Source organism: Puccinia triticina, chromosome 9A (genome assembly GCF_026914185.1).
Source record: "Puccinia triticina chromosome 9A, complete sequence".
NCBI lineage: Eukaryota > Fungi > Basidiomycota > Pucciniomycetes > Pucciniales > Pucciniaceae > Puccinia > Puccinia triticina.
In genome coordinates, this window is record NC_070566.1 from 6435043 (window position 1) to 6453170 (window position 18128).

The 18128-nt window shown below is 46.2% G+C and overlaps 2 protein-coding genes across 2 annotated transcripts; one reads left to right on the plus strand and one right to left on the minus strand.

Annotated features, from left to right (window-relative positions):
* Positions 1-3623: 3623 nt before the first annotated feature.
* PtA15_9A643 (uncharacterized protein) lies at positions 3624-4295 on the minus strand (the record flags this gene model as incomplete). Its single annotated transcript, XM_053172874.1, has 3 exons — positions 3624-3776; positions 3857-4033; positions 4107-4295. 3 exons carry the CDS (start codon positions 4293-4295, stop codon positions 3624-3626), a joined length of 519 nt encoding a protein of 172 aa, XP_053024071.1.
* A 231-nt stretch (positions 4296-4526) lies between these two features.
* On the plus strand, positions 4527-5198 carry PtA15_9A644 (uncharacterized protein; the record flags this gene model as incomplete). The annotated part of the gene is made up of 3 exons (XM_053172875.1): positions 4527-4715; positions 4789-4965; positions 5046-5198. 3 exons carry the CDS (start codon positions 4527-4529, stop codon positions 5196-5198), a joined length of 519 nt encoding a protein of 172 aa, XP_053024072.1.
* Between the last annotated feature and the right edge of the window lie 12930 nt (positions 5199-18128).

Genomic DNA, 18128 nt, shown 5'->3' on the forward strand with positions numbered 1-18128 from the left:
AAGTCCTTCTGGTCCAAGAGGTTATACAACCTCATCGACCAGAAGGAAGTCCTTCTGGTCCGAGAGGTTATACAACCTCAGCAACTAGAAGGAAGTCCTTCTGGTCCAAGAGGTTATACAACCTCAGCGACCAGAAGGAAGTCCTTCTGGTCCAAGAGGTTATACAACCTCAGCGACCAGAAGGAAGTCCTTCTGGTCCAAGAGGTTATACAACCTCATCGACCAGAAGGAAGTCCTTCTGGTCCAAGAGGTTATACAACCTCATCGACCAGAAGGAAGTCCTTCTGGTCCAAGAGGTTGTACAACCTCAGCGACCAGAAGGAAGTCCTTCTGGTCCAAGAGGTTATAAAACCTCGGCAACCAGAAGGAAGTCCTTCTGGTCCAAGAGGTTATACAACCTCGGCGACCAGAAGGAAGTCCTTCTGGTCCAAGAGGTTATACAACCTCGGCGACCAGAAGGAAATCCTTTGATGGTACGAGAGGTTATACAACCTTGGCCACCAGAAGGAAATCCTTCTGGTCGCAGATTTTATACATCCTCAGCAACCAAGAGGGATTTCTCCTGGTCGCAGAGGCTATACAACCTTGGTGACCAGAAGTAAACTCCTGAATGCAGAGGCTACACAACCTCTGCAACCAGACGTCAATATCCTGATCACAGAAGTTACACAAACTCTGCGACCAGAAGGAAATTCTCCTGGTTGCAGAGGTCATATTGCAACCAGAAGGGTTTCCTTCTGGTCGCCAAATTAGCCATATGGCCTCTTCGACCGGAAGGGATTGCTTCCGATCGCCAAGGCAGGGGTGGGTACCCGCGGATATCCGCGCAGGTACCCGCCAACAAGTGTGGATGTGGATGCGGATGTCAGGAATTGGCCAAACAGACCAGCGGGTACCCGGGTGCAAAAGTGCCATCTATAACTACCATCACAGGCACTTAGGATATTGATAGTAAGTAAACTCTTTCACTGAGCCTTGCTTATCTCAGAGTGAAATTCTGTGTCTCTTGATTGCTTCTCTTCCTTTCTATTTTTCCAAACCCATCCAAGATCAAAGTTTACTCTGTTAAACCTAGACCACTTTCCCAGTTGTTCAAGTTGACTTTGAGGATCCTCACTTGGTTGAGTAGATATACCACCTCCTGATCATCTTTCTATTTCTCTCTCTCCCTCTCTACTTCTGTTTGTATTTCTTATACCATAAATCCAAACCAGAAGTGCCCACCCTTTTTCTTGTTTTCTGTTGTCACTTTAGAAGTTTAGAGACACAGGCTCACAACTACAAAAGAGTTATATTAGGATACTTGAGTTAGTATTGTGTATGAATTGTGATTGTGGACAAGCACAGTGTAGAGTTTAGACTTACGTAGACTAGGCCTTTCAGACCAGACTTATTGCAGAGGCTGGAGGTTGGTTTATGTTGCAGAAGCTGAGACATTAGAGATCGCCGAGTGGACCCGGGTATCCGTGGAGGGTACGGGTACCTGCGGTCATTTTGGGCATATTTAGATACCCAGACTCGGACCCGGCACCCATAGGGCGGGAACTGGCGGTACCCGTGGCGGGTATCACGGGTACCGCCTACGATTCAACCCTCTAGCTGGTCTATGCCGGCTTCAAGGGTGGTGTAACCTCTTGATGACTGACACAGGCCGGTCATAAAGGGTGTATATACCCTCTTGATTTCCGGCACAGAGCAGACATTGGGAGGGTGTATGTACATATGCCCTCTTGATGTCCGGTCTGTGCTGGACACTGAGAGGGCATACAGTCTTGATGGCACAGACAGACATCGAGAGGGTGTGTGTTTACCCTCCCAATGTGCGGTCTGTGCCGGTCACCAAGAGTTTACACCACCCTCGAAGCCGGCATAGACCGTCATCAAGGGTGTATATACCCTCTCGGTGCGTGGTCTGGGCCGGATATCAAGAGGGATGTCTGCGTGTAAATTCTTGATGTCCGGTCTGGGCTGGACATCAAGAGTGTATGCCCTCTTGGTGTCCAGCACAGACCGGACATCAAGAGGGCATATGTACATACACCCTCCCAATGTCCGCTCTGTGCCGGACATCAAGAGTGTATGCCCCCTCGGTGTCCAGCACATACCAAACATCAAGAGGGCATACATACACCCTCTCAATGTCTGGTCTGTGCTGGACATTGAGAGTGTATGGCCTCTTGGTGTCCAGCATGTGCTGGACACCAAGAGGGTTAGGTTACGGGGGCCATGATTGCGCTTCAAAAGGTTGTCTGCAACTGCTTGTCTCCAGACCTTTTGCAGCGGGTACCTGGACGGGTACCCGCCATCCAAAATTTACATACCGGGACCCACCCACGGGTACCGGGTACCCACGGGCGATCTCTACAGGAGATGCCCAGTACTCAGTAGAGCTGATGTACATAGTGCACCCAAAACCCAATCTTGCTGTGCAAGTTTGGGGAGGTAGGGTCTAAGTCCCTCCTGTTGGAGGCTTGCTTCACAAGTTCAGCACCAAAGTCTCAAGGGACTTAGTTAAGTTCAAGAGGGTGTCCAATTGACATCTGCCACAACCCGTGGTGTAGGTGAAGGGAAGCCCCCTATTAGCCCCTGGTGTGCAAAGAGAGGCTCATGTTGTTGACCTTGTTGAACCCATCAAGAATGATGAACTTCCTTCCATTTGACCCTGGTCTATCCGCAAAATGGAGCACTTCCCATCAATATTTACAGACCCTGCAGAACCACATCTGCAGCCTCTGGGATTTCATTTCTCCCCAGAATTTAAGGCCCCATTTGGACACACCTGTCTACTTGCATGATACAGCAATGTCAAAGCTTGCCAAATTTTGCGGCTGAAATGAATTCTGCATTTCAGCCACAGGCCTGTAAAGCTTCACTGTACAGGCAGACAAACACCGTACGGGCAGCTGGCTTTGCTTGAAATGGGTGCCGGGCCAAGCAAGGGGCGAGGGAGGCAGGGGCGGCGAAGGGCTGGATGGAAGTAAAATCGCTCCAGGAATCCAATGGTGGGGCCCTCAAGGCCCCAAAGTGGAAAACAAAGAAACTGGCTTTTTTCTTCTGATGGCATTCCTGATGTACAGGAGCCATACAGGCTTCGAGGCTGAAATCAGTGGTCCAAAAGCTGGCCGCAAGCTTTTCTGACATTGCTGTAAATGGGCAAGTTTGTAATGCACAACCCCCATCTCCCCAAGATTTCTGAAGCCCACAGGGGTATCCAGCGCACCATATGCCACAAACCAACATCTGCAGTGGCTGCAGATTTGATGATCCTGACTTCACAATTTTGATCAGGAGCCACAGATTCAGAGGGAATTATTTCGGTGAATTTTAACTGCCTCATGCACCTGCCTGACATACAATTCCATTCGCAAGTGTTGCTACATTGGGTAACCCATTGGAAAGGTTGACATCTCTCAGTGGCACAGGCAGAAATGAATGGAGTCCTCGACATCTTCAGTGGGGTAATTTCAGTACATAGTCTGGCGTTTGCCCCCTGTCTGCTTCCTAAGATTTGAACGCCTGGAAAAATCTGCAGAGGTGGACCTGTTAGAGCTAGCACACATAACTCGACAGTGCTATTTCTTCTGAAGGCCGATAGCATGAACCAACAATACATGACAAGTGGTTTAATAGAAAGTCGAGGGTCTTGTGGCAAGGAATTTGCTTCGGTACTTGACAACGCGGTGGGGCAGAGGGAAACGAAGCTTGGGCACAAGGAGTTGCTTGATGTTGGGACGACGGACATCGGCGGCCTTCTCGATCTCGGCAATCCGAAGAATCTGTGATTCAGTCAATATCAAATGTTGAATATCAGTGACCTTTTGACGATAACAATGGCGAGGGCGATAATGTGACTGACCTGGATTGAGCGGAATCGGGCACGGTGACGAGAGGCCATGTCTTGGTAACAGGCTTGAGCAGCATCAACACGGGATAGCTCTCGGAATTCCTTGTACATGTTGTGGGTGCCGGAGCGAGAGTCGTATCGGAGCCAGATCCCGAAGTTCTTGACCTTGAGAGGCTTCTTTTCGTGAATCTAAGTAGCGCAATACCATATTGAGATACATTTTCGGGTGGAGTGCTGCCGGAGAAAGATCTGGAAAACCTACGACGTTCAGTCCGACAATCTCCCCGGATGCCTTCTTGGCTTTTCGGAGCTGACGGAGGTAGTACCAGAAACGGGATTTGGCGACCACGTCGTTGGGCGCGAAGATCCGCATGCGGTAGAGTTTGGGGTTGGCATCCTTTTCGGTCGGGAGTTTGCGACCAACGACTTGGTATTCCTGGAACCGACCCATTCTTGCAGTGGGGTGATGCTATGTGGAGGCGGACTTGAGTCAACGGATGCTTGGGCCGGGGCTGCTGCGGCGAGGTGGGTGAATTCCGTACTGTCAGGGCCCCCTCCGGGCGAGTCCGCAGCATATTTTGTCACTCTCACGATCGCGAAACGACCACGCCGCAGCACTCCAATGCGCCCTGTTGATTGTACCCTGGCTTGCCACCACCAACGCATCACCCCACCTGCAAGAATGGGTCGGTTCCAGGAATACCAAGTCGTTGGTCGCAAACTCCCGACCGAAAAGGATGCCAACCCCAAACTCTACCGCATGCGGATCTTCGCGCCCAACGACGTGGTCGCCAAATCCCGTTTCTGGTACTACCTCCGTCAGCTCCGAAAAGCCAAGAAGGCATCCGGGGAGATTGTCGGACTGAACGTCGTAGGTTTTCCAGATCTTTCTCCGGCAGCACTCCACCCGAAAATGTATCTCAATATGGTATTGCGCTACTTAGATTCACGAAAAGAAGCCTCTCAAGGTCAAGAACTTCGGGATCTGGCTCCGATACGACTCTCGCTCCGGCACCCACAACATGTACAAGGAATTCCGAGAGCTATCCCGTGTTGATGCTGCTCAAGCCTGTTACCAAGACATGGCCTCTCGTCACCGTGCCCGATTCCGCTCAATCCAGGTCAGTCACATTATCGCCCTCGCCATTGTTATCGTCAAAAGGTCACTGATATTCAACATTTGATATTGACTGAATCACAGATTCTTCGGATTGCCGAGATCGAGAAGGCCGCCGATGTCCGTCGTCCCAACATCAAGCAACTCCTTGTGCCCAAGCTTCGTTTCCCTCTGCCCCACCGCGTTGTCAAGTACCGAAGCAAATTCCTTGCCACAAGACCCTCGACTTTCTATTAAACCACTTGTCATGTATTGTTGGTTCATGCTATCGGCCTTCAGAAGAAATAGCACTGTCGAGTTATGTGTGCTAGCTCTAACAGGTCCACCTCTGCAGATTTTTCCAGGCGTTCAAATCTTAGGAAGCAGACAGGGGGCAAACGCCAGACTATGTACTGAAATTACCCCACTGAAGATGTCGAGGACTCCATTCATTTCTGCCTGTGCCACTGAGAGATGTCAACCTTTCCAATGGGTTACCCAATGTAGCAACACTTGCGAATGGAATTGTATGTCAGGCAGGTGCATGAGGCAGTCAAAATTCACCGAAATAATTCCCTCTAAATCTGTGGCTTGTGACCAAAATTTTGAAGTCAGGATCATCAAATCTGCAGCCACTGCAGATGTTGGTTTGTGGCATATGGTGCGCTGGATACCCCCGTGGGCTTCAGAAATCTTGGGGAGACGGGGGTTGTGCATTATAAACTTGCCCATTTATCATGCCAGGTGTGTCCAAATGGGTCCTTAAATTTTGGGGAGAAATGAAATCCCAGAGGCTGCAGATGTGGTTCTGCAGGGTCTGTAAATATTAGGGGGATTCAAAGTTGGCCATCCACGACTTGCATGCACTTTTGCAAGTTGGTGTTCAAGGCTTTTATTGAACACCAGATTTCAAAAAAACATTCAAGCAGGCTTAGGGGGTGTAGTACAGTGTGGCTTGCATGCACTTTTGCAACTTGGTGTTCAAGAATGAACTTGAACACCGACTTGCAAAAGTGCATGCAAGTTGCATCTGGCCAACTTTGAAACCCCCTATTGATGGGAAGTGCTCCATTTTGTGTATAGACCAGGGTCAAATGGAAGGAAGTTCATCATTCTTGATGGGTTCAACAAGGTCAAAAACATGAGCAACTCTTTGCACACCAGGGGTTAATAGGGGGCTTCCCTTCACCTACACCGCAGGTTGTGGCAGATGTCAATTGGACACCCTCTTGAACTTATTTAACTAGGTCCCTTGAGACTTTGGTGCTGAACTCGCAAAGTGAGCCTCCGTCAGGAGGGACTTAAGACCCTACCTCCCCAAACTCACACAGCAAGATTGGGTTTTGGGTGCACTATGTACATCAGCTCTACTGGTCATCTCCTGCAACCTTCTGTGTAATTATTAGCTTGTTGGAGGAAGGAGGTGCAGGAGAAAATATTAGTATTTTTTCCAGTTCAAATGATATGCAACATGTGTAAGTATAGAAAGAACTATGAAATCTGAGTTGGTGAGCACAGACCCATTCAGTGCAGAATCCAATGTTGCAGTGTTATTGAGAATTTTTTTCGGAGTGGAAGGAGTTTTGTGAAATGACTCAAATTATGTAGGTTGGATGGGCATACGCTAGCCTTCAACATCAGCAATTTTATTCCAAAAAATGCTGTTGTGGAAAGGAATTACATATAGAGGTTTGAATATTCCTCCCAGCCAAACTCAGATTCTTGGCACACCAAAAAGGGGTGATAGCGCACAAGTCCCTCCTGCCAAGGGCTATCGGAGGCTTGCTTTGCAAGACTAGACGCCTGTAGTAGCAAGGGACTTGGGTTAAGTGCAACACCCTCTTGGCCTTCATCTACACCACAGGTTGTGGCAGATGTCAATTGGACACCCTCTTGGAAATGTCTACGGATGTCCAGCTCTTGGGCTGCAGGAATTATCCAGGCTCAGTGAACACAACTCTGCATGTGTGAGTCCAGATTTTTTCAGAGGGGGCTGCCAGTCCTTGACTCCTCAGACACATGCAAAAGGGCCTAATTCTTCCTCATTGTGATTTTGCGTTTATAACCTGTTAATAACCTAAAATATGAATTTCTGATCAAAATCCTTGTAGTCAAAAGCACCCTGGTTGGTATGACTTATCAGCTCTTTCATTGTTACTTTTCTTCTGGCATGTGCATCCTTTTGTGGTTCTTGATTTTTTTTGAATACTCATTTTGATCTCAAGCAAAGCTTGACCAACTTGTACATAGCCTGTTTTAACCAGCTAGTTACAAGTAAATCAACCCATTGGATCTCCTTCATCTTTTTGCCCACGCAATCCTGACATCCACTGAGCATCTCATTCTCAGTGCACCTCCTCCTTGAGCGTATCCACTCCAGGATCATCTCTTGTTGTTGCAGGTCACTGGATAAGATATCCAGAATTTTAACACACCCATTTTTGAAAGGTGTACCCAGTATACATGCATGTATTTGTGACCTTTTTCCATAGTTTTATTGTTACTCCCCCCATCAAAATTTGTTGTACCCTTAATTTACTAGAAATGTTACAACAACTTGGGCTTTTAGATATCATTCTTATTTCCTATCTTCTCTATTCCTTTTTGAATGTGACTCAAAACTCTCAGCCTCTTAATTCCCTTCCTGCTTTTACTTTAAGGATAGTAAAATGGGACTTGGGTACCAAGCGGTACCTGGGTACCACACCAATTTTTTGGAAAAAAGAGGCACCTAGTACCGCACCCGGCACTGCCTGGGCGGTCCCACGGGTACCGCTGGCGGGTACCACAGGTACCGCCTGTTCTATTTTTGGCTTCTAGCTCATTCAAACTCACACTAATTCAATGGAATAGATTTTAAAAATTTCCACCTGCTCTGAAGCATCACTAAATACCTTATTTTCTACCACATAAAAATTACTTGATAGTTAATCCTCATCTAACACTATTACCTTTCTTTTGGACTTCCTCCCTGTTGAGTTGTCTGTTATTCTGCTACCATGATGTATCACCACAGCATGGAGGGCTGTCAGATTGGCCCATGAGCACTACCAACCAACCACCCAGCTGGCAGCTACAAGCGTCTGTAGCCTACACTACGGGCAAATAGGTGTTGTTGCGGCCCGCAGCATCACCTGAAATTGCATTTGGTGTCGCAGCCGCAGTGACTGCGCCTACTTGCGCAGTCACGCGGGCTTGCAACAACAGGGTGACGCTGCATCCCACAGCAACAGCTGCATGCCTGTAGTGCTAGTTGGTAAAGGCAGCACTCTAGTATGTGTCTCAGCATAGCTGAGGTTGTGAGTTCAACTCTCACCAGACACATCTTCATTTTACAGTCTCTATACTCCCAGCCTTCATCCTATTGTCATGTGCCTTTTTCCATGCTGCCAAGGTACCTTCTTTGATTTTGTTGTTCTTTGAGTAAAAAGCAACCGTCATTCCCCCACTCATTGAGTTTGGTCCAAGTTAGTGCCTTTTTGATGTTATGTAATCACTACCAAACATAAGCGCTCACTTGATATCAACAGAAGTTGCTAATTAATCAAATATAAGAATGTTAGATTGAGTAAAAACAATACAATATTAGTTTTTGGCTCACCAGGACATCCTAAAACATCAAGTGCCATATGCACAAGGCCTCTGTGCGTGTTTCCAGAATGCTTCTGGTGAATCCATCACTTCAAAGTATTTACTGGTTTGTTCCCCTCTAGGATAAGGCTTCCGGCCAGCCATATTTCAAGTGCGTTGGCCAAGCTGGTTCCTCCTTGGGCAGCAGCTACATTGCCAAGCCCAGCAAGCACACTCGTCTTTGGCTGTAGAAAATTGTCACACATTAGTTTTTATGTAGTAATATAACATTCAATTCCAAAAATCAATTACCTTTGCCTTTGAGGTGGTAGTCGGTGCCGTGGACGTAGGAGTGAGTGACCGGGGCTTGTGAAATGATACCCATATCTCTCGGGCCAAGCGTATTGCTTCTGCTATCCAGTCGGGTTCCTGGTTGGCCAAATTGAAATATTCATCCTTAAACCATGGGTGTAGAACTGTATTGACTGGTATTTCAGTACAGTCAAACCTGTGAAACCGCATAATTGTATAAGGGCATAACATCCCAAACCACATACTGATTTGGGTCCACCAAAATTTAATTTTGGCCTGTAGCTAACTCTTGTAACCACATAACCTGCCAAACCACATAGCAAATTCTGTCCACCAAGGGGTATGCAGTTTCAAGGGTTTGACTGTATGCAAAACAAACAGACAACAACAACTTATAAGAGAAATTATACATACTAATTGCTATTCTGTAAAGCGGGGAGGCATTGTTTAAACTATAGTATTTGTTGGTTAGTTCCAATCCCAATCAACTTGCATTCCTCATTGCTGGATGGTAGTTTGGATCACTAATGACTGTTGAGAGGTGCTTGGTGACTTGGTCAATGTAAACGACAACATTAGCTAAGAGAGCCGAACCCGAGATCAATAATTGGAGTGACAAATTGTGGAAAATGGTCAGTACATGTACCAAATCACGCGCCAAGGTCAGGTCTGACTGATTCAAATGATGTCTGCAATTGATTCCATGCATTTTATCACGCTTCCACTCAAGGCTTAAATAATGAATCAGTCAATAAGATAACATGACCAGCAAGAAATAGAATGAGAGACTTACATAGCAGGTTCACAACTAACAATGCCATTGATCTGGATAAGTGTTGAGTTCCATTGAGTGCGGACATCTCGGTTTTGGAACACCTTTCTCCTGACAGATCTCTATGAATTCAGCTTTTGAAGTGGGGGAGTACCTCAATTTCTTTGCAACCGCTCAAACCTGCACAAAATTCAAATGTCAGCTAATTTGTATTAAAGTTGAATGGCCTTGTTTTTTACCTTTGCAAGAGTTTTTTGGCATGTTTCAGTTGTATAGCAATTGCCTTCATATTTATCACTAACACCACCAATATTGTCCTTGCCAAGGGAGTTGGTATCATCTTTATTGGGTTTCAGTGGTGATTCATCCTCACTATCATCCTCCAATTTGACTGTGGAATCTTGTTGGCCCTGGGGAATCCTAGAGCAGCAAGCAAAGCAAGAAATTTGTCACCCAAATTATAAAGAGAAGCAATCATCCAAGGAATTGAGGTAGCAACAGGCTTAAAACCTGATTTGATCCTCTGCATCATCCATCTCATCTTCACAATTTGATTAGTCCAAGTCAGCAGCCTCTGAGTCCCCAGAAGCTTTCTTTTATTTTGGGTTTCCAAAAGGCTGAAGAATCACCTGCACTATCAAGTTGAGGACGTGTGCAAAGCACCGGATCCATTGTGGCTTGCCTTTGAATTGCAGCCACTTGAGCTTCTTAAGTTCCTTGACCATTAATTGGTTGTTAGATGTGTTGTCGCTCACGATACCACATATCTGAGAAATTTTCAGTGTGAATATTACATTCAAAAATTTAAGCAGGATAGGGCTCACCTTATCCTTAATTCCAAATTTATTCACAACTAAATTTACTGTTTTGGCCAAGTGATCGCCAGTGTGGCTTTGACTAAGCCAAGCAAAGTCTAGAGGCATTGCCTCTAGATTTATACCATCATCAGAGTTCAATAGCAATTGGTAGATAACTATACCTAAGATTTCAAAGCCATTTGGAGACTGCCAGGCATCAACTCCCAAGTATAATGCACCTTGGTGCGCCTGATAAGAAAAAATATCAGTAAATTGACCACATTGTAGTTAAATCTAATTGAAACCAATACTTGCATTCAGCTCATCCCAGAAGTTGGTTTGTATGGCTGAATATAGAAGGAGGATGTCCCTCAAAACATCCTTGTAACTGGGCAAGTGCTTGACAACCGTTGGATGTAGGATTGATTTCAGGCTACAATCAGAGAGTGCAGAAAACGGCTATGCAGCTTTTGCACACCACATAGCGCATAGTTGGGGAACCTAGAATACAAAGCTGATTAGAATTGATAAAGCAAATGAAAAAAGTGAGCAATTTTTTTGGATACCTCTTTGGGATTGATTTCCCCAGTCCCAGTAATTCCAAATTAAGCCAATGACGGTGAGCTCTTGGATTGTTGACTTTTACGGAGGCATATTGAGGTGTGTTTATTAAGGTTACTACAGGATGAATCAGAGGTCAGGCGGTTTATCTTTGTTGCACATCTGAGTCTTGGTGTCAGTTGAAAGGTGCGCTTTGTCACAGCAGGGCATAGCACATTGAATCAAATTGATTCGAGCATTTGTATTCAAATTTGATTCAAGTTGAATAATGCCTGGGCAGCTTTAAGCTTGAATATTCAAAAAAATTAGAATAATGCCTCAAAGGGGCGCATAGAGGGCCAATGCAAGCTTCTCTGGGGCCCAAAGGCCCCAGATGAGTTTGCACAGGCCCTCTACCAACCCCTTTTGTGCAACACAAAAAAAAATCTGCCTCTGGCACTTTGGAAAGTGCATCCGCCACTACAAAAAGTGCGTCTGCCACTATGAAAAGTGCGTCCGCCACTATGAAAAGTGATTCCGCCACTATCAAAAGTGCGCCTGGCACTATGAAAAGTGCGTCCGGCACTAAAAAGTGCGTCCAGCACTATGAATAGTGAGTCCACCACTATTAAAAGTGCGTCCACCACTATGATAAGTGCATCTGGTCTGGCACTATCAAAAGTACATCCGGCACTATCAAAAGTGCATCCGGCACTATCAAAATTGCATCCGGCACTATCAAAAGTGCATCTGGCACTATCAAAAGTGCTTCTGGCACTCTGAATAGTGCGTCTGCCATTATGAGATAATCCTCCGGCAATATTATAAGCGCCTTTGGCACCATGGTATTTTTGATGGATGACCCCCTCAAAATTATACGGTCAGGCTTTAGGCACACCAAAAAAATGCCGGATGCACGCCAAAAAAGGCGGAACTCCGGACCACTCCAAGATTTTTGGAGTGGAGGATTGTTCACTCCAAAACTAGCCCCCATTTGGAGTGCCCAACCCGGCACTCCAGGCGGATATGGAGTGAACACCCTGCCACGCCAAAACCAGCCCCTCCTCAATGGCCGGTCTGCGCCGGCCATCGAGGGCAGTATGTACACTCAATGACCGGCACAGGCCGGCCATCGAGGGCAGTACACTTTATGACCGGCACAGGCCGGCCATTGAGGGCAGTACACTCGATGACCGGCACAGGCCGGTCATTGAGCGGACACACCCCTCTCAATGACCGGCATAGACCGGTCATCGAGAGACACACTCCTCTCAATGAACGGCACAGGCCGGTCATTGAGAGGATCCATCCCTCTCGATGACCGGTTTGTACCGGTCATCAAGAGGACACACCCCTCTTGATGACCGGCATAGACCAGTCATTGAGAGGACAGATCCCTCTTGATGACCGGCATAGACCAGTCATTGAGAGGGAGATTCTTCGGATTGCCGAGATTGAGAAGGCCGCCGATGTTTGTCGTCCCAACATCAAGCAACTCCTTGTGCCCAAGCTTTGTTTCCCTCTGCCCCACCGCGTTGTCAAGTACCGAAGCAAATTCCTTGCCACAAGACCCTCGACTTTCTATTAAACCACTTGTCATGTATTGTTCGCTCATGATAATTTCATACATCAATTGCAGCTCAACTGTCCCGAAGCATAGCTCTCTACATTGTCATTTGAGAGGATGTCCAGAACAAAATGACACGACGAGGAAATCTACACAGGACAAGAAGAATTGCAGCCACAGCCTTGCATGTCTGAAGGTACAGAATATTGTTGGCTCGCATGTATGAATCAATGCTGATGATAATAGCTGATCAAATAGGTAAGCTGTAATCATTATCAGTCCCCCTGTCGAACTTAACTAAGTCCCAGCCTCCTGTGCGGGCCGTGCAGCGTTTGGCTGGGCGTGCAGCATTTGGCTGGTCGCGAAGCAACCCCGGCCGGAGGGAGGGACTTACACACAAAAACGCTTTTCTGGCGTGAGCCAGATCCAAGGTTTGGCTGGGAGCGGCCTCATTTGCGTCACCACACCTTCAATATTTTGCAGATCCTTTCTACGTTATAGTACATGATACATCTGCATAATGTTGATTTTTTGGTATTTTTCACCAGGGGAGATTTTGACGCACTCTCCAGAGAGTGCCATACTGTACCCTTTTTCTACAACTGTGCTGGATGCCTTTGATGAAATTAGTGCAAGAATTAATGAAAAATTCTGGAACTAATCCACAAATTATTTGAAACTGATCCTGTATTCAGGCATAAACCATCCAGAAGTCATGAAGAAGTCAACTGGAGAAAAACTGGAATACGGTTGAAACCACTAAGACACAATGGCCACAATCAAAGCATAATTCCATTTGAAGTGTTTGGTAATTAAGATGAATGATTGGTTTTCAATTCATATTATTTATATGTGCATGAAGGTGGTAATTGTTTTCGCTTTTCTAATCTAACTGTAATGTGCGCGTGTGCAAGTTTGTTACAAATTGCAGGTTGGGCCTCCCGCAGATCAACAACATGTACATCCCTGTTAGAATGATGTGAAAGGCCCATCTGAATTGGCATATTTTGCTAAAGAAGGCCGGTATCATCTGGAATTCAGCCAAAAAATGATGAAAGTAGGGTGAAAATATGAGTCAAGTCAAGCTTGGAGGTGTGTGGTCACAGATTTCAGATAGACATCCTGCCTTCTTAACATATATAAGCTTGTGAGTTGTTTTTGTGTTTGTTTGTTTTCCAATGTCTCCATGCACATGCATGTGGGTTTTTTTCCACTTTGCCAATTTCACTTTCGTGTACGCGCGTACATTAGGGTGACAGATCACTGGAGGCGCCTTTCACAGCTCCATTACAAGTAAAAACTGGTCAGAAAGCCATTAAAGCCCCCGCAGGTAACATTTACGTTGTTTGGAACCCCTTTGACATAGAGAAATTGATCAGCAGAAATTCACCATAAATGAGTAATAGTTGGGCATTGATTAACTATGATTTCATGACAGATTGTAATTAAGTTATACTTAGAAAATTAAGTGGTTCTATACAACATTGAATAAGGTCCTGTGATAATTTGGCATCACTTCCGACACACTTCCCATTGACTTCTGAAGAATTTATCAATCATTTCCTAATCCACATCAGACTCACATCAGACCCAGAACAACATAAAATTAGACTCTGGCACTCTCTGGAGAGTGCGTCAAATTCTCCCCTGGTGTTTCTTTGTGCAAAATCTTGTTTCTTTCTACTGGAAAAAAATTATTGAAGTTTATAATTTCGAATTTTGATTCTTGCGCCTCATATGACGCGGACCAAGCGCGGTCACTCTACAAGGATACATATGCTTCAAGAGAAGAAACTACCGAGAAGCCCACATCACTCGGTAACTCTGCAAATCCGCATACAATCACCCTCCCCTTCCCCTCCAACCAATCATCCGATCAAAATACTCAATCACTCAGCCGGCCGACAAATCGTAATGCTCCCGCCCCCTGACCGACCTGCCGACCTGAGGAGCGAGGCATTGAAGGTATCCTACATCTGCGAAGTTATGAACTCCCTTGGGCTGACCCCGAAGCAATTTTTCCTTGCTTTTGTGAAGCAAGACAAGATTAGCATAGTCAGTAGGCGGCGATTTTGGTCAAATAAACGCTGGGACTCAACGCGAGAGCTGCTTGAGGCAATTGGAACGATGATCTCCTCCCACGAACCCGGCGAAACTAACTGGAGTGGTTTCATCCTTGGCCAGGTACGTGTTTTGATAAAAAAACACAGATATGCTGAGTTATCAATTAATCACTGATTTCATGTTGTTGTTGTGTTCAGGCCCAGAATATCCTCAAAGTCGACAAGAAACGTGAAAATCCCCACGGAACGTACTACAGTTCAAAAAAGATCAAGGCGGATTTTTTCTGCAAGGAAAACCGTGCGAGAAGGGATGAGCAACTGACAAACGAGGAACACCCATTTCTTTACAAGCTCCTCAAGTCGAAACTCTTGCACCAGTCTGCTCTGCCGGATGAAGATCTAGCTGACGAAGATGATGAAAAGGACGACACCGACTCTCTGCGGGGTCCATTTGACGAGCCGGCCAATCTGGACAAGGATGCTAAGGCTGCAGGCAAGATTCATCGAGCCCATGTGGTTTGTCCGTTTCTTGTCCTTCTTTCTTTACTCTGTTGTTTGTTAATGCATGTCTGTGTTTGATTTTATACAGATATCTAAAACGATTTGTTCAATGATTGCATTCACATCCAACCGGCGCAAAAACGGAATGCAGCTTGAGAATGCGATCACCTTCTTAGCTTGTGGGGTATCCGATTGGGTCAACAAATATCTCAACTTTATTGGTTTAAGTTCGTCTTGTGCAACCGCCCACTCGGCATTGCGCACACTTGGAAAGAAAGCCGAGCAAACCATCAAGAACCGCATGAAACTGGGTCCAGCATTGTCTCCAAAATTCTGCCCACTCATCTGCATCGACAACCTTGACTTCCAAGAAGCCGTCCACGTCAAATCAGTCGATAACCAAAGCACTATGTTCCACGGTACCTGGGGGTACCTCCATCATCCCAACCCTAAGTTACTAGCTAGTGTCGATCCCAAAGACTCAACCCTCGAAGCGTACAGGACTGCCATTGCGAATTCTGCCAATGAAATCATTCCGCCTGCTAAATTTGTCTTGAACAGGGATGAAAGCTCACACTACCGATCAGTCCTGAAGAGTCAAGTAGCCAGCGTGTTTATGACCTATATTGCCGAGACAAAGGATAAAACACCGACTATCCCACTGAAACCGCCCCCCATCGAAGTACTAGACGCTCAGAAGCCAGACATCACAATGCTGAAGCTGATGATCGCATCTGACAACTCCTCCGAAAGCGTGGGTGAAGTACTTGAAGGACTTGCACGACAAAGTGGACTCACGCCGGCACAATTTGCGTCTAGACTCATGATCCTTGAAGGCGATCTGGGCACCTGTCTCAACTTGAGCAGCCTACAAGCCCAACAAAAACCAAACAACCGCCCTGAGGAGAGTCTTGCGAACAATTTCACTTTGCTAGGCGGGGCACACACTCTCTGGAACGTTGCACAGGCACTTATTGCACTGCATTTTGGGAACAGTTTGGATTCGAAGGACCTCGGCTGCTGGCACTTTCTCGAGGCGCTAGGAGTCAAATCAAATCAAGTGCTCAACAAAAAAGATTTCTCATTGATGCTCATTCAAATACAGAAGGTTCATGAAGCAACAATCGCTTATCTTATTCTGTATGCTTTTCACTTTTTTAATCTTTGCTTGAATTTCCCAACAGCTTGTTAACACAAAATACTCTTAATTTGCTTCGTCCTTTAGATTGATTATGGGGAAGCAGACGGACTCTTTCCCGAAAGAAAAGCTTCCGATGAAAGCAAAGGATATAAATAGCATCATTGATCAAGTCTACAAATCTTTTCTCTCTCCCCGGGCTCTTTTGAAAGCGAAGAATCCGAAAGCACCATGCCTTGCAAATTTGCTACTCCGCCTGCGTGATTTCTCCACCATTGTCGAATGTAACCGTGCAATGAAAGCTGGCAATATTGGGCGTGTAATGAATATCTGGAAGAGATGGTTGGTTATGGCGATGGGAATCCAAGGTCTCAAACACTACGCAATTGACTTACCGCGAATGTATCTATCACTCACGCAAGTACTTCCCCCGGGGCTGCGATGGGTTTATTTTCTGAGCTTCCTGCCAGTGACACTCTGACAAAAGCGCATACCTGATTATCACCGAGCGAGTCCAGAGGGTTCAAGACCAACACGATTGGCTTCTTGTATTTGGGAAATAAATCCCAGTACATCTCAGCGATTAGAGTTTTGCCGACTCCGGTTCCGGCAAGGACAAAAGTGTCACGATGGTGAATCAAATCGATAACCGAGTCCAGTTGGACTTGTTTTGGTGGCTGGGGTCCGTAAACGGTTGCAGACCGATTCTTCAGCATCTCGATCGTTTTGTCATGGGCCATCTCGGTGATCTTCTGATTCAAGGTAAGCTGGCCTGCTTTGTTCTTCAGCACTCGCCCAGATCCTCCCGCCGACGACTCTTTTGTGTAATTTTCCAATCCCTCTTCGAAAGGCAAGGGATCTTTGGTTGTAATGTTGAGCGGCCCCGATTGGAGCGCATCCAACCAATCATCGGCCCCAGAAGGAGGGTTCATCTGTATGTCCGCCATCGTAATGGTGAATGATGTGAGGTTGTTGGGCTGTTGTGCTGCTTAGTGTTTTTCCCCGACTTGGACTTCCTCTCCATCTGTACATTTACCGTGCCGAGTTGGACTCACTGATCTATGTAGCTCTTGTTAATGTTCTCTTAATTTTCTTCAACTTGTTGCCGTTTCATTAATTATCATTAATTATCAATATAATGATGTGATGTTCTGATATAATTCTGTCGCTTAATTAATTCAGAGATTTCTTTCCAATTTCTTGTTATCAAATTTCAAAAATGAAGGAATGGGAATACAATGGCAAAAAAAATACTGAAAAATCCCGAGGATGCCAAACAGGCAGAAAAACAACTCAGAAAAAAGAACCATTGAGTTGTGTTGAAGCCAAGAGGGAACATCTGAAAAGTAGCCTCTATATCACGCCAGGCTCACGCGAGCTTGACGTGCTTGTGCATAAGCCTCTCTGGTGAGACTGGGCTGCCGCCCAGACCCGCTCACCACGAGTGGCTTAGTTAAGCTCGTCCCCCTGTTCCTTCAGGCCTCGAGGAGTCAAGTGAGCTATTCATAATGGCACAGCGCACAAACACTTCACATCCTGCCAATCTCGTAGCAGTCAGTCCAGTATAGAGAGCCAGATCTATGCGTGTGCCAGTTCTGATAGATCCATCTCTGCAGACTTTCCCTGGGCACGAAAGCTCAACTATGTATTGCCGTGAAACCATTGTGCCAGTTTTTGACTGGCGTATGTACCCCTAACTTCAGGGAGTCCCTCCTCATTTGAAGGGGAGATGCTGCCCTGTGAGCTCGGGAGTTGGGTAAGGGCGCACGCGTGCACCTAAGATACGGGCCAAGTCTGTTTCCTCGCAAGGTTTTCACGCCCGGAAAAGTCTGCCAACACAAGCTCAACAAACCTGTTCAGTGAGAGCCCCATAGGGTCTTCTCTCACATCGGGAGACCGCACGTGCTCTCGAACTTAACACAAGTCCC